Genomic DNA, 27,906 nt, shown 5'->3' with positions numbered 1-27,906 from the left:
TCTTTTCTTTTCTTCCTTCCTTCCTTCCTTCCTTCCTTCCTTCCTTCCTTCCTTCCTTCCTTCCTTCCTTCCTTCCTTCCTTCCTTCCTTCCTTCATTTGTTCGTCCATCTGTCCATCTGTCATGGGGCTTGAACTCGGCCTGGGCACTGTCCCTCAGGCTCTTCATCTCAAGGCTAGTGCTCTACTACTTGAGCCACAATGCCACTTCCAGCCTTTTCTGTTTATGTGGTGCTGAGGAATCGAACCCAGGGCCTCATGCATGTGAGGCAAGCACACCCCTCCCCCCCTTTTAATGGTGACTACTATTTGATGTTGTTTAAAGATTGCAGATTTGTTAGGCCTGGTGAATGTTACTTAGATGGCCAAGGCAACATAGTGATCAAACCTCATTGTCAGTAAACAACTATTCCTTAGACCAATCTAGGACTAAGTGTGGATCTGTGAGCTTGTTTTTCATTTATACCCATTCTTTTGTTGGTTTGGTGGTCTTGTTTTAGGCTTATAATAGAGTCACAGCTCTGTTTTTTTCTTTTTGGTGGTTAGTTGAAGAGAAGAGTCTCATAGACTTGTCTGACTGGACTGGCTTCAAATCATGATCCTCAGATATTAGCCAGCTGAGTAACTAGGATTACAAGCATGAGCCACCAATGCCTGCAACTTTGTCCTTCTATGTATGTGATAACTTCTAAATGGATTTGATGAGAATGTAACTAGGCTTTATATAAGCCCTGTGACAGTTTGTCTTTTGATTCAACTCACATCTAATTTTAAGAGAGCTTAGATTGGTGTCTAAATGACTGTCACTTGAGCACTGTACTACCTTTTTCTTTTCTTTCTTTCTTTTTTTTTTTTGGAGACAGGGTTTCATGATCCTTCTGCCTCAGCCTCCCAAGTGCTGTGATTTCTTCTGACACTTCAAAATTGCTATACCAAAAGGATAAAAAATCCTGACCATGTACTACTATTAGCTTCTTACAGAGAGTAATAGATAAATTTTATGTTGGCAGTTTTAACTTAGTGATTAAATGGACACTATTAGTTGGAAGTTGATAGCAAGAATTAGCAGTTTTTTCCCCATGTTGGCCTGAAGGGATTATCAAGAGAAGATATGGTAATGTAGCAAACCAGACTTAACTTGCAGATGTACATTGAGGATTGTAGATTCTTAATACATGCAGTTCTAGTATGGAATAGTTACTGATCCTCATGTCTTTTTTTTCTTATTTAAAGCACAGACCATAGCAGAGCATAACTCCACATGAAAGGCCAGTGTTTTTTTGGCTGTATAAAATCGTGACAAAAATAGAGTGAAATTTTAGGGCATAGGTAAAGGAAGTAAGGATTACTTCATATCATTACCCCCAAAATTGTACATTTCTATAATAGCCACATTGACTCAATGCAAAATAACGGTTCATATCAAAGTTGTGTTGGGGATTTTATTTGATCAGAGAGCTGCCGAGTAAATGCTGAATATTAACAGCAAGCCATACATATTAAATGGCCAGTATGCCTAGGCTTTGAAAGTGAAAGTAAATGAATAAACATTTTATATTTGGATCTGTGTGAAGAGATGATAACGCAGTGTATTTATGATTACACTCACCAAACTGTGTGTATTGGTTTGCACCTGACTCATAACTTTGTTTCGTAGAGTGAGAGGGTGCTATGTTAATTTAGATATATTCTTGAAGGTAAGGTGGGTGCTTAGCAGCTGACATACTATAACTTGCTGACATGTTAGAGATTCCATCAGGTAAAGCAGGTAGGAAGTTGAGAGTAAAAAGATGTAGGTAAAGTGGACAGAAGGTGTGAATGACAGATAAGCTAGTCTTGTTGAATTTCATGATTATGGAAATACAATGTGGAGAAAGAAGTTCTTGGAAAATCTTGGCTGTAAGAGCTACAGGATCTGATTTTAAAAAATAAAGTGAGTATGCCATTCTAATAGACTAATTCTGAGCAAGCTTTATATTGAGTAGAGATTTTGGTAATAAGAAAGATCATAGCCCAGCCATTGCAAAACATACCCTGACAAGTGCACTGGACTAATTAACCACGTTCCCCCCCCTTTTTTTTGCGGTATCCGATGCTTTCGCCCATTGGCTGATGCTCTACCACTTGAGCAACACCTCTAAACCCAGATTAATCCTTTTGGTTTAAATTTATCGTGCCCCCCCCATTTCCTCAATAATTCTGGCAAATTTTCCTTGGTACCAGAATCTCCATAATGGAAAGGACTGCTTCTTGTTTGTTTGTTTCTGGTACTGGGATTTGAACTAAGGGCCTCGTACTTACTAGGTTCTGAGCCATACCTCCAGTCCAGAAAGGGCTGCTTCTTAAATTAGCTATGTTAGACTTAATGTATATGCAAAAATGTACACAGTATTGATCCTTATTTCAAAGTATATAGTTTATTCTAAGTAGGATTGTCAGAGACTTGAAAACATCAATGAAATTATTTATTGCATTTGAAAAACATACCCATTTATGATCATGGACAATGTTATTCTATGTAATTTAAGTGGCATCAATTGATTTTATATAACTACCTTACCCAGAAGGAAATCGGAAGGATTCTAAATTTTTAGGAATGTAGCTTTAATTCAAGAAACCAAACCAGTGTAATGTCATGTCTAAGGTTATAATGCATTTTTGCAAAGCAGATTGTTTTGACTGTAAGATAAAGTGGTCAGTTTTATGTATTAGATGTGAAAAGTGTAACCAGACAGTGGAAGCTTACTGAGAGCTCTGGTTAATTACCAACCTTCATTTTGGATACTTCATATTAACATAACGAGAGAAGAAAGTCTAGATAAAAGTAGAAAATTTTAGAAGTAATACATGTATCTAACATGATTTTAATGTGATTACATTTTCTACTGGAGGAGCTGTAGCAGTTGGTACTCTGCATGGTGCTTATGAAAAGCAGCAAATATTTTTTAGCATTTACTACATGCAAGTCTCAGGACTTAGTACGTGAGTAAATAGGGTTGCTACAGAGGCTTGTTTTAGGGATGAAAGACCCAAGACAAACTGAGGTTGAAGGAATTATCAAATCATAGGTTTAAATGTAGACCAGACCTCTTAACTGGTGTGCTTATTTGTAGTTTCTTGGGTGGTAGTGTTATGGTTTGGAAATGAGCCCCTCTTCCCCCCCACCCCCCGCCCCAAGTCTCATGTTGAATATTTGGTTCCTAACTGATTGGGAGATGATTGTATCATGATGACTGTAACTCATAAATTCATAATTTGATGGTATTATTGGGAAATGGTAGAAACAAAGATACGAGGGCTAGTTAAAGGTCACTGGGGAGGGATATACTCTTCATATCCTGCCCGTAATGCTTGGCTATGAGTCCAGCAGCCTCCTCTGACATATACTGCCTTCACCATGATGTTCTGTTTCACCACAGGCCTATAGCAATGGAGCTAGCCAACAACCAAGGAGCAAAGCTTCTGAAACCATAAACCAAAATAAATCCTCTTACTTTAAATTGTTTTCTCAACTACTGTGTCAGGGCAATGACATGATTAACACACACACATATATCTATGTTTTTATATATACGTGTGTGTGTGTGTGTGTGTATTTTTTTAAGTCTTGCTTCCCCCATCTTCCGAGTCGTGGGGCTTGAACTTGGGGCCTTGGCAGTGCTCTACCACTTTTTTCTTTTTTTTGCCAGTCATGGGGCTTGAACTCTGGTCCTGGGCGCTGTCCCTCAGCTCTTCAGCTCAAGGCTAGCGCTCTACCACTTGAGCCACAGCGCCACATCCGGCCTTTTCTGCTTATGTGGTGCTGAGGAATCTAACCCAGGGCCTCATGCAAGCAAGGCAAGCACTTTATCAGTGAGTCACCTTCCTAGCCCCCTGCTTTACTACTTTGGATTTCTTGGTGATTAATGGAAGATAAGAGTCTCATGGACTTTCTTTCCCTGGCTGACTTGTAACCCCCAGGATGATCCTTTGATCTCAGCCTCCTCAGTAGCTAGAATTACAGGCATGAGCCAGGCTTATGTTTTACGAGACCTAAATTTCTCATAACTAGTCAGTCTAGTTTTCTTTATCTATTTTTTCTTAGGAAATTAGTAGCCTTATACAGCTTCTTTCCTTTTTTTTTAAAAAACAAATCTTGGGAGCTTGAGGCTTGATTAAGGTGGTACAGCACCAGCCAATGAATGGAAGGAAGTGTCAGATACTAAGTTCAGGTCCAGGTCTTGGAAGGCAAAAAAGTATGGACCTATGTTAGAATCTTACGTGTTTTTATCCAAAGAAGAACATTTATGATTATCAGCATAAGTAAAGATACAGCATGAAACGTAATTTCCTTTGTTCCCAGTGTAGTGCATTACTGAGGGGTTGAACCCCAAGGCTTTGTACATTCTTTGACCTTCTTCCTCATTCTACCACTAATCTATATCACCAGTCTGTGGGAGATGTTATTAATTTTAAATTATACTCCTAGTCTAGAAGATGTAATATAGTTTGTATTTACTGGAATTACGGTATGTGTGTGGGAACAGTGTAGTGATGAGGAAATGAGCTACTCTTCAAGATTGTACTTATTCAACCTTACAGACTTTCTAAGCTTCACCCTTGGATGATCACAAAAGTAGATCACACAGAGCATGCAGCATGGACACATGGGCATCTTACAAAGAGTTGACATGAAGAGTATGTTCTCCAGAAATTCCTTAGAAATATATCTGACTTTTAAAAATGTCTATAATGGGCTCCGTTTTGTAAGTAATTCACAGACTTTTATACTTACATATCTTCCCCATGAGATAAACCAGTGTTTATCAATGAAAGCAGTTGGTTATATTCTTTGCCTTGGCCACCAGGAATCTTGATTAGGAACAAATTGTTTTATATTACAGATAACTATTGCTCTACCAGAGCTTCATTACCTTTTTTTAGTAGATTATCAAAAACCCTTTAGGATTTCACTAAAAATCTGGAATTCACATATGACATTGTACTAATTTCTAGATGTTACTGCTTTCTCTGAGACATATCCTGAACACTTGGGGTTAAGAACCCTGCTTTGGTAAATGTAGCCTAAGCAGTCTTTCTGCCTAACAGGCCAGGCAGGCAGGGACTTGTAAAATATGGGCTCTGATTTTTGCTTAGTCCATGGACCTCTTGATGATGGTATCTCATAAGCCAGAGAGTGAGAGCACCAAGGTATGCTGTTTATAAAGGTCAGCCTCTCTAGGAACAAAGCTAGAAAGATTGAGAATAGATGCAGCAGTGTGAGGTACAAACAAAAAGAACCCTTGCTTTGAACTTTTTGTATTCCATTTTAGCTGTTTCTGTATATATGAATGTTATTCTGTTTCCCTGAGTATAGAATTAGTTACTATGTAAATGATAAATATGTTATTTCCAGACATTTTGGGAACTGAATAATGGTCCTTGATGTATTTGACAGCATTAGTTTCATATTTTATTCTATTTTGGACATAAGCCAGGTTGTGTTCTACCATTCAACAACATTTATATGACAAGTTTTTGTTTATCATTAACTTTTTTTGTGGTTCTCGTGATGAAACACAAGCTAATACAAATGTCTATATTTTTTTTAAGAAAAATCATTTTGGAGAAAAAGCAGCCTGGAGCTTTGTTAACTTTTATTACAAATATGAGTTTCAAAAGATGAAATTATTATGCTAAACACAATCGTGCGTGTCTGTGCTGTGAAGCTCTTGTGAAGAGCTGTGACTCTTTGCATCTCTTTCCTGGCTTTTTGGTGGTGAAGTCCTTGAAAGTTGTAAAAGGCTTTGGGGATTGCCTCTGAGGCTGCAGTTTTAAATCTCATTCCTGAATAAAGGATGAGTTATGGCCTCAGTGGGTCAGAGTTGGTCACAGATGGCTCTTTCATTTTGGATTTCTAGCTGGGGCTCCTTAGGAAGCCTTGGGCTGGATTTTGTTGTTAGGCCTGTATTGGGAGGAGAGAAAATATTTAGTTTTTGTGCTTTGCAGGTTAGAATACCTCATTGTACTTGTCTTGAAGATTTCTTGCTTTTTAATGACCCTTAAAAAAAAAAGATATTGAAAGGGAAGGTTCCAGATCCATTCCTTAAAAGCGTTTACAAAACTTTCAGTGGGTGAGGAATAGGTCAAACTCATGCTAAGGAGAGATGATTTGGAATAGGTTCGACTTTCATCTCTTTTTCTCTTGTATCTTTGTAAAGAAATTTTGTAGTGCATTTTGTCTAAGGGAGGTTTGTACCCAGATGGTTAGATATATTTAAAGAAAAGGGAAAACAAATCTTTAACAGACCTTGAATAAATCTATTATATATCTGAGAGGAACCTGAAAATGTTGGGAGCATACAAGTAAAATTAATGCAAATACCTGATTTTTTAAAAAATGAGGTGAGGGCTGGGAAGGTGGCTCAGTGGTAGAGTGCTTGCCTTGCTTGCATGAGGCCCTGGTTTAGATTCCTCAGCACCACATAAGCAGAAAAAGCTGAAAGGGTGCTATGGCTCAAGTAGTAGAGTGTTGGCCTTGAGCTGAAGAGCTCAGGGACAGCGCCCAGGCCCAGAGTTCAGGCCCCACAACCGGCAATCAATCAATCAATAAATGAGGTGAAGCTTTATGTAAGATTTTCAAGACTAAATTGAACAAAAGTTATGTTAATAAGTTTGGTCTCTAACTACATAAAGCATGGGATTTGGTCCTTTTGTGTGATTTAAAACCATATCACTTATATATCTGCTACTTCATTGATTTTAGCTGTAAAATTGTGTGCTGTGCTTCCTGACTCTACACTGGTTTTAGTGGAGGATCCTGATGTGAGAGCTCTCTTAGACTCACTGATCCTAGCACCCCTGGGTTTAGGAAAAGGTTGGCTTTCTTTATTCCTTTGTTTGATATTTCTGTGCTATGATGGGGCTGGAGAAGAAGGAATTAAATCCTGGCAAGTGTGGCTGTTTATTGGCATTTCCTGGACATTAGGACAGTTGCTGCCCAGGCCTAGCATCCGGTTTGAAGATATTGATGCCAACTGAAGAACACTAGTTAAGAATCTTTTACTATTCATACCCATGGAACTGTTATCTAGGTAGAATAAGTCATGTAGGGAGCCTAATGGTACCAGCATGGTCAGCACCTGTCAACTTACCAGGAGTGGTGCACTAGTGATGCTAGGATCTGTCCCACCTTATTACTGAAATAGAGGCCAAGTTGCTGTTTACTTGGTGCAAGCACCTAGGACCTCCTTTAGAACCCTCTCAGGATGTGATTGTAGTTTATTGTATAGGACTGGGAAAGTCTGAACCCCACCTTCTGTTCAGTTGTTTTTAGGCTTCAATAGAAAAAGTTTCTTATTCCACATATTTTGTGCCTCTTTTAATCTTTACTTTTCTAGCATAATTAACCTGTCCGTGAATAATAAAGACAGGTGATGATTAGTTGTCCTTTTTACAAAAAGCTTACATATTTGGCATTGTAGAAGGGACATGGTACAAAACAACTTTTTATTTAAGATTTCTTATCTATCATAAATGGCTTTTCAAGTTTCACATGTTCACATTGACAAGTTATCAGGGAAGTTCTGAAAGAAGAGAGACATCCACTTTTTACAGTATACACAATTTTAATAACAAACTTTCTTGTACACTGTACTTTATTACCCTCCCCCCTCCCAAGACACCCTATATAGTAGTATTTCCTTCCCACCCCACCCCACCCCACCTCCCACCCCACAGAAAATGGCTCTTAAGGGTGACTGGATACAATATGTTTGGACTGTACTTTGAGTTTCCAGTCTCAGTGTTGATAGCTTCACCAAACATTCCATATATCAGACTATTTTTTTTTAATTCAAGAAAAGGTTAGTTGAAAGGCTGCAGAAGTTTCCAAATGTTTGCCATAGTAGAACAAAGGTTTAAACTGATTTTCTGTTTGTTTTTGGCCATATTCAAATAGCTATCATTTGCCCCTGGTTAGACAGAGAAATATTTAAATTTCTATAAATGACCTCATTGTCTTTTTTTCTTTGTCTTCTTTTCTGTCTCACTTTAACCAATAAGATATGAGAAGTGTGTCCCCAAACACACTTTGGGGACTTTCTGTTGTATTAGGAAAACTGTCATGTAATTTAGCTGTTAAAAATTGATGTTGATACCAGAGAGGTAGGAAGATTTTATATACTTCCCCTCCCTTCCCAGCTCTGTGTGGGAAGTATGAAAATTAGGACTCAGATCTAATGCTATAACAGGATTCATTTTTATTAGGAAGATGGAGTCTACTTTTTGGTAACTAGCAATTAGAATAAGCAGATGGATTTTAGTAGTTATTAAGTAGAGTTGGGAAGTCCATTCAGTTCCATTCATTCAGTTGGTACAGGAATTAACAGGCACATCAGAAATTACATTTGTTAGTATGTAGTTTTGGCTTAAAAATTAATGTACTTGCTTTTTGATGCTGGCACTGAACATTCTGAGTTGGGTGTGGATTTGCAAATTTACTAACTCCCACTGTCTTTTGTATTTCCTGGCAAGCTATAGATATGAGTAGAAACAATTGTAAAATAGTTCTTGCTTCGTACATAGATATGGTATCATAGTCATTTTTTGCTTTCCTTTTTCCAGAGAGATTATTTTCCTGGTTCTTAATATTTATTTTCTTCTAATCTTGAAAATGCGTGTGGGAGGTGAGGAGGAGAGTGACAAAGAGAATAACCCCACCAAAAAACTCAAAAGCCTGACATTGTGACTAGAATCTGCAGTGTTGCTGTGGTGAGCTTCTACCCTGGCCAGTTGGTAAAGGCAGCACAGGTATTTAAGTCTCATTTTCAACCTTGTGTTGATACCAAGTCACAGATAGACAACTATGAAATATAACCTGCTTTCTGAAGGCAATTAGAAGGAAATTTGGGCGGAGGATGAAAGGAAAAATTACTAGTTCATATTGTCATTTTTCTCAGCAAACATCACTAAAAACATGGAATATATATGTGTATATATATATATATATACATATACACACATATACTCTATGTGAGAAAAGTATTCCTTGGTGGCCTTGGCAATGCTCTTCCTCTGAATTATTAAACACCATGCTTTCCACATACATAAGGAGTTTGCCAGTTTGTCTCCTTTAGATTAATATAGAGATTCCCAGCATAGAAGGAAGAGAATATTTCTTATCCTCATATTCACAGTTGAATTAATTTTGGGCAGAGTTATGCAGAGTACTCCTATCTTTCAGGCTGATGGAATCTCGTATCCTCAGAGCTATATCCTCAGGTGACAAGCTATCTGTCACCTGACAAATGGCAGTGGTCAACCTGAAAGATGGGTTGGTAAATTTCTGCCCACGGAGGGCCTCTCATTATGGGAGTTTCCGATTCCAGCCCCATTGTGGAAAAGTAGTGCACTATGCTTTATGCTTGAAAATTAGCATCTGTTTCTGTCTAGGCAAGCCCAAAATCTGTTTTAATAAGAGATGAAATGCTCACCACTCAAGATCAACTGAACTGAACAAGGCTGAGGATTTGCCAAACTAATTACTCTCCCTTAAACCTGTAGAGAGCATTTTAAACCATAATTTGTGATCTTGTCTTTAGAAAGTGATATATATATATATATATAATATATATATATATATATATATCATATATATATAGAGAGAGAGAGAGAGAGAGAGGGAGGGAGAGAGAGAGGAAAGAGGTGTAGTTACCCTTTTTGGTATTAAAGGAGAAAAACTACAATTAAGTCTTACTGGTTAAACTAGAGTGATAACATGTTTTCATTTTTCTAGAAAGAAAATACACCCCAAATAAAGGATATAATATTAAGAGACATGTTAAGGAAAGATGTCTCTCTTTTTTATGGTAGTGATTTCCTCTAAGGATTTATGCCTTTTTTCACATACAGTAAGTGACAGTTGTAAAAACGCCTAGTTTTCTAAAATCAAATAATGCTCTACCATCATAGTTTTACCACATATGTAGAATCTTCTTTTATGGGGGAAAATATGTAAGAATTGTGTGTCTAAATCCCAAATATGTCATAGTTTCTCCATGGAAATCATCATTGAAGAAATTGAACACTCATGGTTCTTTCTTGCATGAAAAATGTGGCATCATTGTATTATTATGCAATATTTATATCTATGCTGGAAAGGCTCTCTCTGGTTGGTTTCCAGTGCAGATCCCTGGACCTTGCTTGTTTGGTATAGATTATATATAATTTAGTTGCCCAGAAAGTTCAGCTAACCTGAGAATCAGGTTTCCAAATCATTCTTTGCTCTTCATCCCTTCACCTCTGTGCTGCCTTCCAGTTACTGCTGTGTGGCAGTATAAGCACGTCAAGTGTTGCACCATAAGAGTCACCTCAGTGATATGTTGGTCCTGCCTCAAAAGGAATCATACAATCTGAATGCGTATTTTTATTGAAAGGGAAAAATCAGTTTTATAAAGTAATGTTTTATGGATCCTTTATAATAACCAGTGTCATGACTTTTGCTACCCAATTATTTTTCATTTGTCTCTTTGAGGTTTAAAGATAGAAGCTTAAAATTCTTTGTCAAGGCTTATTTAAACATGACAGGAGTGGGAGATGATAGATAACTTTTAGAGGGGTATTTCCTAAACTTGATTGAACGTGTTAGGATTGTTTAATTGACTCAGTTTATCTTTTCTCAAATAATTTCTAACCCTTTACAATGTAAATAAAGGACTTAGTAAGTTAATCAGTAAAATGGCAATTTAATACATTCAAAAATAGTCAAAATGCCACAAAAATCAACATTTCTGTTACAAGTCAGACTAAAGATATATGATCAGTCTTTAATTATTCAGTATTGATTTCATTGTAATGAGGCCTTTTTACAATCATTTGGATTCACTTACTGTTTAAATATGTTAAAGAATTATTTCAGATTATTAGAGTTACATAAAGAATTTTGATTTTGTGATGTGGACCTTGATATCTTCTAGCCCAGGGTGTGTGTGGGGGGGGGGGGATAAATCTCTGGAAGAAGAGAGTGTTTAATATTTATCAGCCTTTAGCATACATGTACATCTACTTCTCACGCTGGCAGATTATAGATATGTAATAGTAAATAACCAAATTATCATACAAGAGAACTTTGCTGACTTTTTAAGCAGAAAGCCAGTTGATATATTGGGTGTAGAGCAATGATCAAACAGGTATTGATCCATATCTGTTTTTGTTCAATAGCTTCTCCCCAAACTGTTTTCAGTAGAAAAACATAGCATATGGAGACCTTAGTATAAATGTTTGCACACAATAATATATAATTACATACATGAAATGTCTTATTTTGAAGTATTTTAGACTTTCCAACAAGAATGCAAATTAATGTGAGCATTGCTTCATTTAACACTTAAAATATGGTTTCATTAAAAAAATTAAAAATACTTTAACACTTGAAAAACTAAGTCTCCACTTGGTTTGGCTTAATGTCACCAATGGTAAAAATTAGATAATGTATTTATCCCCTACTATGTAAAATAGGTTACTTATCTGATGTGATTTTTGATGACGAGTAGATATTATACTTCACATTCTTTGTATGGCAGCTGCTGACACTTGCACTGTCCATAACCATTAATGATGATGAAGGGTCCTTCATGGGTGGGTTCATACTCATTATACGGTCCTTGGTCTGACATGTTTGACATATGGAGTCGTGTTTGGGATCGGAGCTGCCTGTGGTTCTGAATCATTGAGCACTGTCTAATTCTTCTTAAAGTGGGAGGGCAGCACTTCCTGGAGATAAACACTATAAAAATAATAAAAAAGAAAGAAAACAATAAAGCCATTGTTCCTGTAATTACTCTCTGAGTAAAGATGGCATTGTCTGGTTCAGGAAAGTGTTCCTCTGTAGTAACTGCTATGCCTGCAGTAGTTGGGATTTCTTTGTCTCCCACATGGTAACTTGATGAGCTTATTCTTTTTGTATATTCAGTGGTTGGATCTCTGTAAGTTGTAGCCATGGCAGTAACAGTGGTTGATAAATTCCAGCAGAGCTGAAATCCATGGACTGCATCTAGAATATCCTCTCCTTGGGTGTGGTCAGGGCTGTGGCATAGGATGGAATGCTCCCACCGACCTTGGAAACTGCCTAACCAGGAGGCCAGAGCACATATTCGGGGGCTGCATTCCCATAGGTTGCCTGAGAGGCCCACAGTTGTGAGGGATCTCAGGGAGCTTAAGATCTTGGAATCAAGACTGTTTAACTTGTTGTTATCCATGAGGAGTATTTTAAGATTAGGCATCGTTTCGAATACTGTCAAGTCGATGGCTTTGATTTCATTTCCAGACAGATCTAGCTTTTCTAAAGTGCTCCAGGTCCACTCCATCCCACATGTCAAGTTGCTAATTTTGTTCCATTGTAAGAAGAGCGTGTGCAGACTGCTTAGCCGGAGGAAATGAGCAAAATTAATCTTTGTCAGCTGGTTGTGCTCTAGGTGAAGCTCTTTCAGTTTGATTAATCCTGCAAATCCATTTCGAGCCAAACTTCGCAAACGATTTGTGCTCAAATCCAGAAACTCCAGACTACGACAGTCCCAGAACAGACGTACTGGGATAGTCCGCAGGGAGTTGGAACGTAAATGCAAGGTCTGCAGCTTCCGAAGGCCATAGAAGAGCTCTGGATGCAGAGATGACAGCTGATTAAAAGACAGGTCCAAATTTTGCAGGTTAATTAGTTGGGTAAAAGTTGTGTTTGGCAAGTAAAATATTTTGTTGGAACTTAAGATCAATTCCTTAAGTTTATATAGTCCTTGGAAAGCATCTTCTTTTACTGTTGAAATTTGATTGTGATCTAAGTGAAGCCAGGTAAGTTGACTGAAGCTGGCAAATTGATCTCTTTCAAGCTCTGTGATATGATTGTGCCTCAGGGACAGGCCCAGAGAGCCCTTGTCTGTGGCGTTTGGCACTGAGTGGAAGCCCTGAGAGTCGCAGTAGAATAGCAGCTTCTCACAGCGGCATTTGGGTGGACATGCCATACCCAGGGCAGGCAGCATTTTAAAAATCATACTCATTGCATATATTGCTGCCAGCATAGGGGCCCCTAATGGCCACTTGAAATGTAAGCCTGCAGAATATGATTTAAGGAAAACAAGAAGATAGGATATGTTTCAGCAGAACATATAGGCTGTTAAAAACAACAACAATAACAACAGAACATTATGATGAAAGATTTCACTGCATAAAACTTACTTTCATTTGCTGCAGAAAAATTAACCTTGTTAGTATGACAACTTAAACCTTTTGAGAAGCTAAAACATTTCTATCATCAACGATATATGCCTTTGCCTAACCCTCAAAATCCAGACTGACAATGATTTCTCATAAAATGTGATCAGTGGCTTATTTTAAAAGTGTGAGTCCTTGTTGACTGTAAAAAACATAAATTCATCGACTTACCCATTCTTCTGTGCACATTGGAGGCTGCATTCAGTCGAGGTTATTAGACTCAACGCAGTGAGTCTGTAAAAGGCTCTAACATACAGGAGCCTTTGACCAGTTTCCTGTTTTCTGTGTTCCAGGCTTTCCTATTAAAATTGAATCCACCAGGGTGAGTTGTTTTTTTCCTTAGGATATTCCTCTAGCAAGCATTGGTTTCATTTTCCATGATGTTCAGATTCCCAAAAACAGTTCTGAATGCAAGTTATTAATTTTTTTTCTCCTTGATTGCTGCTGGTCATCAAAGCGTCAGTCTTTCTGTTCCGTAGCCGTTAGTTCTTTTGGTCTTAACTTGTTGATGGCAGATGGGCTGCTTGTTGCAGAGAAGAGCTCCTGGAGCAGCATGAGTGCATTTACTGAAAAGCTTTTCCGAGAAACGGCACAAGAATGGATTTGCTTATGTGCTGCGACCACACAGAACTGTATATAGGCTGACGTCACTGGGTGACGTGTCTTTTGTTTGGGTTTTCCAGAAGCTTTACTGTTAAAAAGCACTGTGCTTTGTAACAGTATTGGGGTCTTGAAAGACCCCCCCCCAAATCCCCCCAGTTACAATAATGCAAGAAAGAAGAACTACTGACTTTAAAACGTTTTGTGTTCCTTCTGTGTAGAAGCAGCAGTGAGGTTGTAATAAAGGCTGCATTCAAGAAGAACCATCTGAACAGTGAGTTGGGCTAGCAGAGTGATGATTTTTAATGCGTGTGAGAGTCAGTGTTGTACTGCTGATTCTCAGAATGATTATCTAAATGGGCAGAAGCAAGCATGATTGATTTATGAAGTACTGATTTAATGCCAGCCTATATAAGGTAGTGCCATTGCTGGTAGTTTGGGAAGCTACTCAATTGCTTTGTTAAGATCAAAGTATGACTGTGATTTGCTTTTAGATGTGTTGTTAAACTAAGTGGGCTTAGCTTCTTTGTCATTAAGTGCTTAACATAAAGCAAGAATAAAAGGGTGGGGATTCCAAAAGAAAGCATTTTGCCCTCTTATTTTCCTTTGAGAATTTCAGGGAAACTAAGATGTTTCCTTCTCTGTCCTATTTTATAGCAATGTTTTGTCATTATGTTGATTGAAAAAAAATAATGCTGCATTGATCTTTGGATGGCCTATTAGAAGAAAAAGGCAAGTTGGTATTGTCATTTGATACACATGACCCAAGTGCTAAGAGTGGAACAGAGGTGATTTCAGATAACTAATGGAATGTGAGTGGGTTCTAACATGGTTCCTGGTTTTACCTCAGCATTTCAACCTACTTAACTAAAAGTAACAGCTAGTAATGGATTGGAGGGTCTATGGCACTGAAATAATAGGGCATTTTCACACTAGCTCCTACTGGCACCCTTAAGAACTGAATTTTGAGTCTCACACTAGCTCTTGTTGGAATCTTTCTTGTGAATACAAAAGGTCACTTGTACATTGGAATAGGATTTTTACTTTGGTTTGTTTTTGCTTGATTTCACTATCTCCTGATTGGATAGTGCTATCACTTTACAGACTTTGACTATGAATGAACAGCTCCCGGTTAGTGTTGTAAAAATAAAGATGTTTCTAGCATGAGTCAATGCCATGCTTTCAAGCCTACTAATATTAATGCCTTTAATACATGATCTGACTGTATATACCTATTTCCCACCCCCAGCCCCATACCTTTGGCATTTCCTTAGTTTTGTTTCTGACCTGAGCCAGAAATATACCGTGTCTATGAAACAAGATTTTCTGAGGTTTTCATTTACTGGGAAAGTCTTAAGAAGTCATTACCTTAAGAGGTAAAATTTTTGTGCTTGAACGTGGTACTTGAGTGAGGACTAGAAGACATTAAGCACTGTGTAAAAGTTCTGTGGAAACAATGCAGATATAGTTTTGAGTTCTAAAAGTTATCCTAAGGAGCAAGTTTAATTGACAGAAATGACGGGGAGAGAAGTCAGCAAGAATACTCCAAGGGACAGTAGAGACAGGTCTGACATTTGTGAAGGAAGAAGAGAAGGAGACTGGCTCAGTGTAATTCACTGGCTAAATAGAAGTCTTCAAGCCAAAGTTGCCTGTGAGGTTTTGCTCTCACATCCTGAAGAATGAGTTTTCACTAGCACTTGTACCACCATGTTCCTGTGTGATCCTGCTCAGGAAGGGAGAAGAGAGATGAATCTGTCCTTTTGTAGATGGAGCAATGCCACTGCCCCATTGACCTCAATTCCCTCTATAGTCCATCTCAATAGGCTTGTTATATGGATGAGCTTGTGAAATTTTGTTGCTTGTACCGTTTTCTGTTAAGGTGTGGATCTATTACACTAGGTTTCTGAAACTCATTTGCTAGGATCTTGCCCCCAACGGTTCCCAAGAGAAGAGTCTCAGAGTCTTTTAAAATTTGTTTTTAATGAAAAAGAAATAAGGTGAAGCCTTTTCGTGGTGCATGCTTGTAATCCCAGCATCCCAGAAGCCGAGGCAAGGAGGACCATGAGTTTGAGCCAAGCTTTAGCTTCAAAGCAAGATCCTGTTTCCAAAAATAGCCAACAGCTACCACCATTATATCACCCCTCAGGATGCTGTAAATGTCTTACTGAAGGCAGCCATATTCTGGTGAAAAAACAAAAACTTTAGTGATACAGAAAACAAGTTAAATTCTTTTAGCCACTTTAATTCCTTGGGTGAGAAAGCAGCGAGTCAGTTGGGTTAAGACAACCATAATTAAGAATGAGTTGTATGTTAAAAATTATAAAGAAAAAAAATCCCCTTGCTCTTGGACTCTTAGTTCTTTTGTTCCTTGCCTACTTCTTACATACTAATGAATGGAAACTACCTAAATCGTATTATTCCAGTACTGTTATAACAGAATTGTGGGCAAGGAAAGTTGCCCAGAAAAACAGAATGCAGTCATTATTGTTATTTTAAGTAAGAACGATGTCCTGTGTTGTCCAGGCTGGCCTTTACTCAAGATCCTCCTGCCTCAGTTTCCCGAATAGCTGAGATTATCGATATTTACTACTATACCCAATAAGTCGTCATCATCTCATGACTTTAGGAAAGTGGGAAGTTGTTTGCTGCATTATAATGTGGAGAGAACATGGTTCTTACTAGGTCAGTAGCTATCTTTCTCACCTGCTTACTTTTTTATTAAAAAAGTTGAAGCTGTTGACCCAAAGAAGACGAAAGCATTTTCGTCTAAATCTGTAGAATAATGCACAATTCCCATTGATGGAAGTTTGTGCTACTTTGTTGTCTTTATTCTAGTTTACCTTTATAGATGTCTTCCTTCTTTCCGAAATAAACTGGTTCTTAGGTTTCATCTTAAAGCAGCTTTCTTCTACATATGCCTTTGACATGCCTTTGACATAAAGTAGCAGCACTACTTCTGGAAAATGATGTCTGTCATCTCTTTCAATTCTCAGTTGTTTAGGTGTTAAGAATAGTTTGAAAGCCAGGTGCAGGTGGTTTGTGTCTAATCCCTAGCTACTTGGTAGGCTGAGATCTGAGGATCACAATTCAAAGCTGTCCTAGCTCACGAAACTCTCATCTCCTATTAACTGTCAAAAAATCTGCAAGGGAAGCTCAAGGATAGTTGCCAGGCTGACATCGCCCCCTCTCCCCCCCCAAAAAAAAAAACCAGCATAGTTTTAAGTAATATAGTGAGTCAATGTAGTAGGCTTCAGATAATTGTCCACATTCCTCTGTATAAGTTTGCTTTGAGTATATTGCTAACTGGGGAGAAGCAGACATAAAGATATATAAATAAGGCTGGGAAGGTGGCTCAGTGGTAAGAATGCTTGCCTTGCATGCATGAGGCCCTGGGTTCGGTTCCTCACCATCACATAAGGAAAAAGAAAAAAGCCAGAAGTGGCGCTGTGGCTCAAGTGGTAGAGCGCTAGCCTTGAGCTGAAGAGCTAAAGGACAGTGCCCCAGGCCCAGAGTTCAGGCCCCATGACCGGACCCCCCCCCACCAAAAAAAAAAAGATATATAAATAAATGAAATTTGCTCTTTCCATGGTAAATAACTTCATATTTGCTTTATATTAAAAGCCAAATGTTTCTTTAATTGTATGCTGTAAGAATTGTTTATGTCCAAGGACCACTGTTGCACCAAAGTGTCCTAGACATGTTAAAACAACATTCATTCATTGAGTGTTAATCTGGGGATTTGAACTCAGGGCCTGGGTGTTATCCATGAGCAGCTCAAGGCTAGCACTGTACCATTTGAGCAACAGCTCCATTTCTCAATTTTTTTGGTAGTTATTTGGAGATCATAGTATCATGGACTTTCCTGCCCAGGCAGGCTTCAAACCTCACTCCTCAGATCAGCCTTCTGAGTAGCTAAGATTACAAGTATGAGCCTGGCAAACAGATTTATTTATTTGTTTGTTTGTTTATTTGTCATGGGCCTGAACTCGGCCTGGGTGCTGTCCTTCAGCTCCTCAGCTCAAGACTAGTGCTCTACCACTTGAGCCACAGCACTGCTTCCTGCCTTTTCTGCTTATGTGGTGCTGAGGACTCGAACCCAGGGCTTCATGCATGCAAGGCAAGCACTTTACTATCTTCCCAGCCCCAAACAGATCTTTTTGCTGGCAGTCTTGATGGCTGCCTGAAAAAAATCTCTTCAGTTAAAAAAAAAAAAAAAAGCAAAAAGCTAAACCCAAAACAGTAGAATTTAGAGTAGAAGTCCTAGGTTTTGTTGGTCTGACTATGTCCTCTGCTGAAACACTTTTGGGTCTTGGTTAGCTTCAAACATTCTTTATTGTTTTCTTAGGAAGTCCTATTGCCACTGCTAAGCCAGATACACATACATCAAAATTAAATGTGAGGGCATACCCTACTCAATGAAATAGAGCCTTTTAATTAGGTAGGAATTGAGGATCACTAATTTTAGTTTGCCCACAACTTCCAGTAAGTCATCAAGTTGAGTATCTGAAGAGCCTAAATCCTTAATACCTGCAAATCTAAACTTTAAGATAAGTCTATGCAAATATTCAAGAAAACTCTAAAACCAGGAATACTCTGATCCTAAGCATTTTGGACAAGAGATAGTCAATGTTCCAGAATTACTTTACCTAACATTGATACCTTTATTTTTGCACAGATAAAACTTACAAATTAAATTTTATTACTTAATTTTAAAAGAAATAGTCTTGTTTTACATATCAATATGCTTTCTACTTTCATGAAGTTTCATGTGTTGTATATGTATATGCAATAATCCTTGCTATATTTAAGGTGATTGGAACCTTAAAATTATGTAAGTGGTTAGTTACCTAAAAGGTTTATTAAATAAGTACTTTCTAACTGCAATTCTTGACTAACGAGGCATAAATTTCTATTAACTGTAGTAAGACAAATTAATTTTTGAGGAAGTTTGGCAAAGACAGTATTAATAGATTCAGAGTGTGGGCTGGCATTGTATCTTTGGGGGAGTAAGGTAGGAGCCTGGTGCTTACTAGAGTGGCGCAGTACTGCTGAGTGACACCTCCCTCCCTGTTTTTCACATGTTATTTTTAGGATAGGAGCTCACATCCCATCTGGGTGTATAGCTGAGCCATGATCTACCTATTATCCCTGGGATCACAAGTGCATCCCTGCTCCCCTTCTATGGAGATGGAATTGCATCAATTTTCTATCATGGCTGTCCTGTGACATAGTGATTCTCCTGGTCTCGGCTTCCCATGTAGCTTGAGATGATAGATGTAGCTTGCTTAGCCATGGGTTGGGAAGGGTCTTTTCTGGCCTTGAACTTCCATCCTCCATTTTTTAGCCACTTCCCCTCCTACCTTTGCACCTCCCCCGCAAGCTTGGATTACAAACATAAACCACTGGCACCCAGCTTGGCATTATATCTTAAAATGAATTTTCCGGTGTGACTAATTTTTGCTGGTGTTAAGTTTTTTTTTTTTTGGGGTCCGGTCATGGGGCCTGAACTCTGGGCCTGGGCGCTGTCCCTCAGCTCTTCAGCTCAAGGCTAGCGCTCTACCACTTGAGCCACAGCACCACTTCCGGCTTTTTTCTTTTTGCTTATGTGGTGCTGAGGAGTCGAACCCAGGGCCTCAGGCATGCAAGGCAAGCACTTACCACTGAGCCACCTTCCCAGCCCTGCTGGTGTTAAGTTTAAAAAAATCCTTCCATCCAAGCTGAGGCAGTCTAAATTACAGATTGGGGTCGCATGAGGTCCATGAACCCAACCTTTGGGATTCAGATTCCATGTATTTCCATGATTCTGAAAGCTGACACTTGAGATGCAGATCCACTACTGGCTTTTTGCTGGTTAATTAGAGATAAGGTCTCATATTTGTCTACCTGGGCTGACCTTGAACTGTGATCCTCAGACCTTAGCTTAGTGAGAAGGTAGGATTACCCGCATAAGCCACCAGTGCCCAGTAATCTTGGATATTTTGATCTTGAGATTTTTCAGTAACTAAGCATCGTTAAGTTGACTTAGTTCTCTTCTGACCCATAGAAGAATAAACCACACCTTATTTCTGCTGATTGTAATCCTTATACCTGTTGTTAATGACACCCCTATCTCTGATCACCACCTGCATGAATATTAGTGGACCATTTAATTTTATTACCAATACACAAGTGCAGGAGGAATTTGAAAGGAATGGGACTGATTTGATTTGATACTGACTATATCAATTCACAGCTTTTGTCATAAGTCCTCTCTTACCTCCTTTCTGTCCTCTGCTAAATAACATCCCTCAATATTTTTTCCCTTTTCTTCTCTAACATTTCTTAGCGATAAGTGACATTGTTCCCACTTAACAGAAGGTAAGAGATAAAGTGAATAACAAATTACATAAGACACGTAATAAGCACACAGCCACATCTCCCTGTCCCCACTAATTCACCAGAGATGTCTTATGTGTATGTATGAACATCATACCTATACAAAAATGTCCCAAAGGCACCAAATTCCTTTGTCCATTTGTATTTCTTCTGGGATTATTAAAATGTTAGAGAAAAAGGTCACTTTTTTGTGAGAACACATTTTAAATGTATTTCATAGTTCAGTATAGTTTAGATCTTACTAGATCTCAGCTGTACCTGAGATAATAACTTTTATCTCTTTGCTTTCAAATTGCATGTATTTCATTTGTGTGTAGTTATTGATGCACCTTCCCAAAAGTTAATATGTTCCTTTCTATGTACATTAAGCTTAGCCTGGAAATTCTAAAAATATGATCAAGTAATTTTACAAAGCAGTCTGATTTAAGCTGCATGATATATATTATTAATTTTGATTGGTCATGGTACATCGATTTTAAATTTTACTTTAAAGCCACAGTTTGAGAGCTGGGCACCAGTGGCTCACCTATAATCCCAGCCACTCAGAAGGCTGAGATCTGAGAACTGTGCTTTGAAGCTAACCAGGGCAGAAAGTCTGTGACTCTTATTTCCAATAGACTACTAAAATAGCCGGGAGTGGAGCTCTGACTCAGGTGGTAGAGCACTAGCCTTGATTGAGCAAAAGCAGCTTAGGGACAGTTCCCAGGGCCTTAGTTCAAGTCCAAGGACCTTACAGCCCTCCTCTCCCTCCAGATCTCAGAGATTATCAGTATCATTGTTCTTGCAGTTTACTGGGACTAATTCAGTAATTAAATTGCTGAATGCTGAACCTTGAGTTAAACTTTTTATCTTTTTAGGGAAAGAGGGTGAGATTGACCCTCTGTTATGTAGCCTAGCCTAGCCTGGCCTTAAACTCTAAATACTTCTGCCTTAAGCCTCCCAAATGCTGGGCTCACAGGTGTACAGGTGTGTATGTACCACAGTACTCAGATTAATGAATGAATTTATTTATTTTGCGCTGGCACTAGTTCTTGAACTCAGGGGGCCTGGGAGCGGTCCCTAGCTTTTTTGCTCATGCTAGCACTCTACTTCTTGAGCCACAGCTCTACTTCTGGCCTTTATGTGGTTAATTGGAGATGAGTCTCATGGACTTTCCTGCCTAGGTTGGCTTCAAACTATGATCCTTAAAATGTCAAGCCTCTGAGAAGCTAGGATTACAGGCATGAACCACATGTGTCCACCAATAAATTTAATTTTTGAGGTTAAATTTTAAGCATAACTTTTTTTGCCAAGTCAGGAAAATCAAAAGTTTGAGACCAACTTGGGGTGCAAGTTGAGAATCTTGTCTCTTAAAAACAAAAAATAACAACAAAAAATCCTGTCTCTTGACTTTTCTTATTTTGACAAAACTTGTCATTTTAGTCATCAGATAATATGGAACCTAACAAACAACAAGCATTAGCTCATGTATTTTTGGTGGATGCTCATGTGAACAAACCCAGGGTGCTATTAGTTGTGTGAAAGTATAGCACATACAGTTATGCAGGTCACATAATACGTGGTAGTGAAAATAAATGCTTATGCTGCTTTTTTTGTTTTAAAAGATACTATGGAATCTAAGAATTTATTATTATTATTAACAGAAGATGTTTTTATGTACAAAATCACTCTGCCCCCACTAGTTTACAACTTTGGGATTGAAAAAAAGTTGTTCTTGTTTGCTTGCTTGTCAAGTTCTAGGGCTTTGTGTATGTTAAGACAAGTGTGAAGCCTTGTTCCCAGCTGAATTGTACTGTTTATCCAATGTTGATTTGAGCTCTATGTAATTATAAAGTATTATTACAGTTTCTTTTAACTAAAGTGTTCATCTCTTGACCTTTTATACAGGCTGGACGTAAAGAAAGAAGTGATGCACTCAATTCTGCAATAGATAAAATGACCAAGAAGACCAGGGACTTGCGGAGACAGGTAAGGTAAAAGAAAGTAGTGATTGCTTTTCTAAGTTCTCAAATTTTTAGTTTTGATTAAAACCCTAATAAATACTAGGCTTATTTTTCATTGAAAGAATAGATTTTAAGTGGCTCTGTGTTTTATTACTTGTAAACTTCATAATGATGGGGGGCTTGTATTAATAAATATGGTCCCATGGGGATGAACTGAAATAAATGAGCTCTAGCATGAAAAGAACATGTATAAGAGGAAAGTCAATTTAAGAGGACTTGGGGAAATAAGTTCTAAGGATTTTGTTAAATTAGCTCACATACAGTAGACATGAAATTCTAGTTACTTATTTGACTTGCCCTATTCTGAAAATACATTTGCAGTTAGATCCCTTACCTCATTGGGATAGATGTGTTTCCAATTCAAATATGTTAGTATAGCAATATTTCGGATGCCAAGTTCCATATTAGTAAATATAAACAATCTGTTTATTTAATGATAAATAATTCAGTTAACATTTTGGAATCAAATTGAATTTTAATCTTTAAAAAATTAGGGCTAGGCTTATAAAATAATGTATTAAGGCTTTTGAAGTGAGTAATTTAGCCAATTTCCAAGAATTGGTGGAGAACATTTATTGTTAATGTCTGATAATAAGTAAAATTAAATATTGAACATTATCATCATGCAATTTCCTTTTGATAAAGCAGTATCAGAAATGGTTAAAAAATAATCTTTAAGTTTGAAGGTTCATATTCATACTTTGCTAACCCTTTCAAACAAACTAGAAAGTATTATTTCTTCTCATTTCATTTAAACAATTAGGCTAATTATATACATCCCAAGGCTATGTGCCAGTTCAGTTCAGAGCTGCTTTCTTTTCAGCGTTGTGTTATTCCTTTACGAGTTAGTCCTTAGTGTTGCAATTCCCAAGAATAAAGGATATTTTCTTAAACACTGAGGATCTGTTCTGTGACCACAGTGTAAGCCACTGATTGTATCCACAATCCTTGTTTCTGGTTAAGTAATTGTTCTTACAGGAGGAGGGGTCCTCCTGTAAGTACAGCTAGTGTTTCATAGGCTTCCATTAAAGACAAAGATGTGAACGGAGTGAAGGGTGGAAAAGGGGTATAGGAAACAACTTCTTAGTACAAACAAACATCACATCACATCACAATTTTAATTCCTAGCTCCGCAAAGCTGTCATGGACCATGTTTCAGATTCTTTTCTGGAAACCAATGTTCCACTTTTAGTATTGATTGAAGCTGCAAAAAATGGAAATGAGAAAGAAGTTAAGGAGTATGCTCAAGTTTTTCGTGAACATGCCAACAAGTTGATTGAGGTAAGTATATTTGCACTTTTCTTAACTGTTAGTAACAAAATGTAGTCCAAAGTTTCTGTTACATGATTTAATCAACTAAAAAATTTTAAGGACTCACCTAATATATAACGTATAAATTGATAGTCTTTATCAGTGGGCATATGTCCCAAACTAGCATTATGTAGATAATTCCTATCTAGAAATGTAAACACTATCACTTAATGGTAATGCAGATAAAAACAGATCATGACAAAAGATTCAAAAGATGGTACAGAAAGTGGTAGCAACTGAGAACAGGAAATTGAAGTTACACTGCTTGGGCTTGCATCCTGGAAAGTTACCTAAGGCCTCTCAATTCCCATTTCTTTAAATTGAAAGATTCTGGAAGTGGCGCTGTGGCTCAAGCTGGGGGGAGTGGGGGGGGGAGAGGAAGCTCTCTCCTTGAGCTGAAGAGCACAGCCACAGCGCCCAAGCCCAGAGTTCAAGCCCCATGACCGACCACCCCCCCCAAAAAAAAAATTTAAAGATTCTGGCCCAATGCCAGTTGTTCAGCCTGTAATCAGGAGGCTGAGATCTGAGGTCACGGTTTGAAGCCAGCCCAAGCAGAAAAGTCCCTGTGAGACCCATCTTCCAATTAACCACTCAAAAACTGGAAGTGGAGCTGTGGCTAAAGTGGTAGATCACTAGCCTTGAGCAAAAGAGCTCATGGACAGTGTCCAGGTCCTGAGTTCAAGTCCAGGACCAGCCAAAAAAAAGAGGAACCTGGACTGGAGCATGGCTCAAGTGGTAGAAAAACTTGTTTAATGAATACAAGGCTCTGAGTTCAGTCCCCAATACCACAAAAAGATGATACTTCTGATACCTACCTTGGATCAGAAAAGAAGATGATGTGGGTCAGATGTTTAGCCTTATTGCCAGAGCCTTAGACTCATACAGTCTTCTTATTTTAAAGTGAAGGAAATGAACCTTGACATGCTGCTGATTAGATAGATTTATATAGTAAATATCTATGGAAATGGCTGGGTTTTAGTGTGATAAGAAGACAAAATGTTTTGTTATTTAAATTTCTAGATGTCAGTCTTGTACCTCATTTCCTAATTGAATTTATATTGTTTAATTTATTGCTATGTTTTGGTAATGTGGTACATAGTAAACATATATACAAGGTACTTGGTTTTGTAACTGCAGTACAGAAAAATAGTATTTGGTAGAGATATTCCATAGACCATTTGGTAGATTGGTCTCTATTAAGAACAGAAAATGAGAATTCATGTAAAATGTTATGTCTTGTATGTTTGGATTTATAGTGACGTGACATTGGAATGTAAAAACATTCCAAAGGAAACATTAAATGTATTACAAATTTTGCATCTAATGTTTTTTGTACATAAATTGAGTGTTATTCTGATGTTAATTATGGATAGAGTGCATACGTCAGTCTACTATGCAAGTTAATAACCCCAGTATTTGAGCTAAAATTGGAGAATTTCGTTTGTGTCTCCGTAATTTTGTTCACAGTACTCACATGACAGCATAAGTTGTAATTTCCAAATGTACAAAGATTGTGTTCAGGAAGCCAGTCTCTTGAAAGCAGCCTATGTATTAGAAACTGTGTTTGAGTGACAAGAATTAAGAACACTGCCAGCCCAGGGCCTTAAGTACCAGCATGATAATGAGCTCAGTGTGGCAGCTAAACAGAGGACAGCCCTTGTCTGCACTGGAGTTGGAGAGTCCTTGATTGGGATCAGTTGTGTTATCCTCAGTCTCCCTTGTCATACTCACAAAGCTGATAACTTGCTGAGTGCCTACTGTATACCAGTAATGATTACTTTTCCACAGAAGCATTTTTTAGTTAAGGAAACTGGGGCTTAAAAAGGCTGAGTACTTATAAGTTTATTCAACTTTTATTCCTCCAACAATGATGGTTGGGCACTCAAACCTCACTGGTATATATACAACTAACATACACTCAGAAGCACTGGATGAACCAGTGACTTTTAAAACTTTTTTCTAAGCCAGGCGCCGGTGGCTCACACCTGTAATCCTAGCTACTCAGGAGGCTGAGATGTGAGGATTGAGGTTCAAAGCTAGCCTTGGCAGGAAAGTCCATGAAACTCTTTATCTCCAATAAACCACCAGAAAAGCGCTGTAGCTCAAGTGGTAGAGCGCTAGCCTTGAGCTGAAGAGCTGAGGGACAGTACTCAGGCCCAGAGTTCAAACCCCAGGACCAACAGAAAACAAAACAAAACAACAAAGAAAACCAACAACAAAAAAACTTTGTTCCAGGAGCTTCTCCCAAGTGTATACTTTTTATTTCATTCTGAAAATCAGTAACTAAGGTTTCCCTTAAAGATTAGCTTGTGATATTTCTCATCACTTCTTAGTTCTAACCCCTTTCTCACATCTTTCCCCTTTCTATGCCTTCCATTCTCATCACCTACCCCATCCTATATATGTATTAAATAATGTGAGTTTTAATTGCTTGAGACATAATCATAGGCTTTGTAGTACCAAACTGCAAACACTTAAGTTGCATTTATAATAATAAAGACCTATAATTGCATATGTCTGAGAAAAGGAAAAGAATTTTTATAATTTGTTTTATATGCCTCAAATTTCTAACTCAAGGCAGAATTTCATTCTTCAGTTAAAGGCTTTTCCCCTCACCACTTTGTGTTACAGTGAAACACTTTGAACTAGAGACTTTATTTTAGCAAAGAAAAAATATTTCATCGTGAGTCATTTGTGAATCTCTTGACTTCATTTCTTTTCATTATTTCTCCTCTAACTGGAATTAAATGTCTCTGGGCCAATTTCAGGTTGGGATACCCTTTTTCCTGGAGATTCAGTAGAAGTAAGAGTGCCACATAACGCTGGCTCACACCTGAAATCCTAGCTACTTAAGACGCCGAGATCTGAGGATTGCGGTTTGAAGCCAGCTTGGGCAGGAACGTCTGTAAGAGTTTTAATCCAATAAACTACTCAGAAGTGGTGCTGTGGCTCAAGTGGTAGAACTGTAGCCTTTAGAAAAAAAATCTCAGGGACAGCACCCAGGCCTTGTTCAAGCCTCAGGACTGGCATCTAAATACATGCATGCATATATACATACTTACATAAGTAAAGAGTGCTACATGACTTTTGGGCAGGGCTGGTGGCAATAAGCTTCTGACAGACAAGGAGAGGTTTAGAGTCTATGGCCACAGAGGATTATGCCAATTTTTTTTTTTTTTTTTTGGGTCCAGTCGTGGGGCCTGAACTCTGGGCCTGGGCACTGTCCCTCAGCTCTTCAGCTCAAGGCTAGCGCTCTACCACTTGAGCCACAGCGCCACTTCTGGCTTTTTTCTTTTTGCTTATGTGGTGCTGAGGAATCGAACCCAGGGCCTCAGGCATGCAAGGCAAGCACTCTACCACTGAGCCACCTTCCCAGCCCATATGCCAATTTTTTTGATAAGGACCGACCCTCTAAAATGCCCCATCTAATCTATACTACTAGAAATTACTGTAGAATCACAGGTTAATTAAGTCATGAGTCCCAACAAGATTACCTGTATTTCAGATGTTAGATACATTTTCGAGGAGGTCTCCAAGCCATTTCTACTCTGCCCAAATTGCTGCAAATCTGAGGAATTCCCATGACCTACGTCAAAAGTCAGGACCAACCAAGGGAACAACAGTCTGAAAAGTTACCATAAATGAAAAGCTTATATGCCCCTAGTAATAGAATTGGGACATTTCACCCTCCTCACATTGATAATTTGCACTAACAAGGTAGCTCCACCGAATTTAATTTTCTATAGTTTTGTGATATAGGCACAATATATTGACTAATTATTTGATACTCATTCTCCAGTCCCTCTTTCCTCCAAGTAAAACTGACCTCCAAACCCCAATTGTCTAATTATAATGGTTAGCCCCCTATCCTTTATTAGCCTAAAACTATCTTGGCTGGCCATGAATAGCCAATATACTCCCTATTAATGAAATTCCTAAATTTTAAGCAATGTAAGAATCTAGGATAAAAACTAAACAGTTATATAATATATGGTGTCTTCTTTAAAGGTATGTGGAATGTGTAGTTTTCAGGTAGCTTGACTATACAGACAGCCTGGCTTGCTAGAAAACCATAAATGCATGGAAGAGGTAAGGCAGGGCACATTTGTTTTCAGAAGCTTTATGTAGGTTCTTTTTGAGATGGTTCCCACTTTTCTTACCTGGTACCATTTGCTTTGTTTGAGCTTTGTTTCCCCTGGAGTTTCTGCCTTTTTTTAAAAAATATTTTTTTATTTTTTATTGTAAAGATACTATACAGAGGGTTACAGTTACATGAGTAAGGTAAAGAGTACACTTCCTATTGAGCATTGTTACCCCCTCCATTGTTTTCCCCCTACCATCCCTTCCCTCCCTACCTTCCCTGAGGTTTTTTTTTTT

General features: G+C 38.2%; 2 protein-coding genes across 3 annotated transcripts in view; one reads left to right on the top strand and one right to left on the bottom strand.

The window, feature by feature from the left end:
- Ctnna1 (catenin (cadherin-associated protein), alpha 1, 102kDa) overlaps positions 1 to 27,906 on the top strand; it is a 113,517-nt gene that overhangs the window by 55,392 nt on the left and 30,219 nt on the right. Inside the window, 2 exon segments of the mRNA XM_013020401.1 lie at positions 22,103 to 22,183; positions 23,347 to 23,530. Of these exon segments, the coding sequence (XP_012875855.1) occupies positions 22,103 to 22,183; positions 23,347 to 23,530 (265 nt within the window).
- Lrrtm2 (leucine rich repeat transmembrane neuronal 2) lies at positions 5,707 to 13,845 on the bottom strand. Of its 2 annotated transcripts, XM_013020399.1 has the most exons (3): positions 13,412 to 13,845; positions 10,232 to 13,079; positions 5,707 to 5,942 (listed from the first exon to the last, which is right to left on the bottom strand). In XM_013020399.1, the coding sequence occupies exons 1-2, from the start codon at positions 13,413 to 13,415 to the stop codon at positions 11,533 to 11,535; spliced, it is 1,551 nt and encodes a 516-aa protein (XP_012875853.1). In that variant the 5' UTR covers positions 13,416 to 13,845; the 3' UTR covers positions 5,707 to 5,942; positions 10,232 to 11,532. The 2 variants fall into 2 exon arrangements, with proteins under 2 accessions (XP_012875853.1, XP_012875854.1); XM_013020400.1 differs by lacking the exon at positions 5,707 to 5,942 and having other exon boundaries at positions 11,162 to 12,651.

The sequence above is a fragment of the Dipodomys ordii genome, unplaced genomic scaffold (assembly GCF_000151885.1).
Source record: "Dipodomys ordii isolate 6190 unplaced genomic scaffold, Dord_2.0 Scaffold50, whole genome shotgun sequence".
Lineage (NCBI taxonomy): Eukaryota > Metazoa > Chordata > Mammalia > Rodentia > Heteromyidae > Dipodomys > Dipodomys ordii.
The sequence above is the reverse complement of the archived record's forward strand: the minus strand, read 5'-3'. Positions and strand labels throughout refer to the sequence as shown.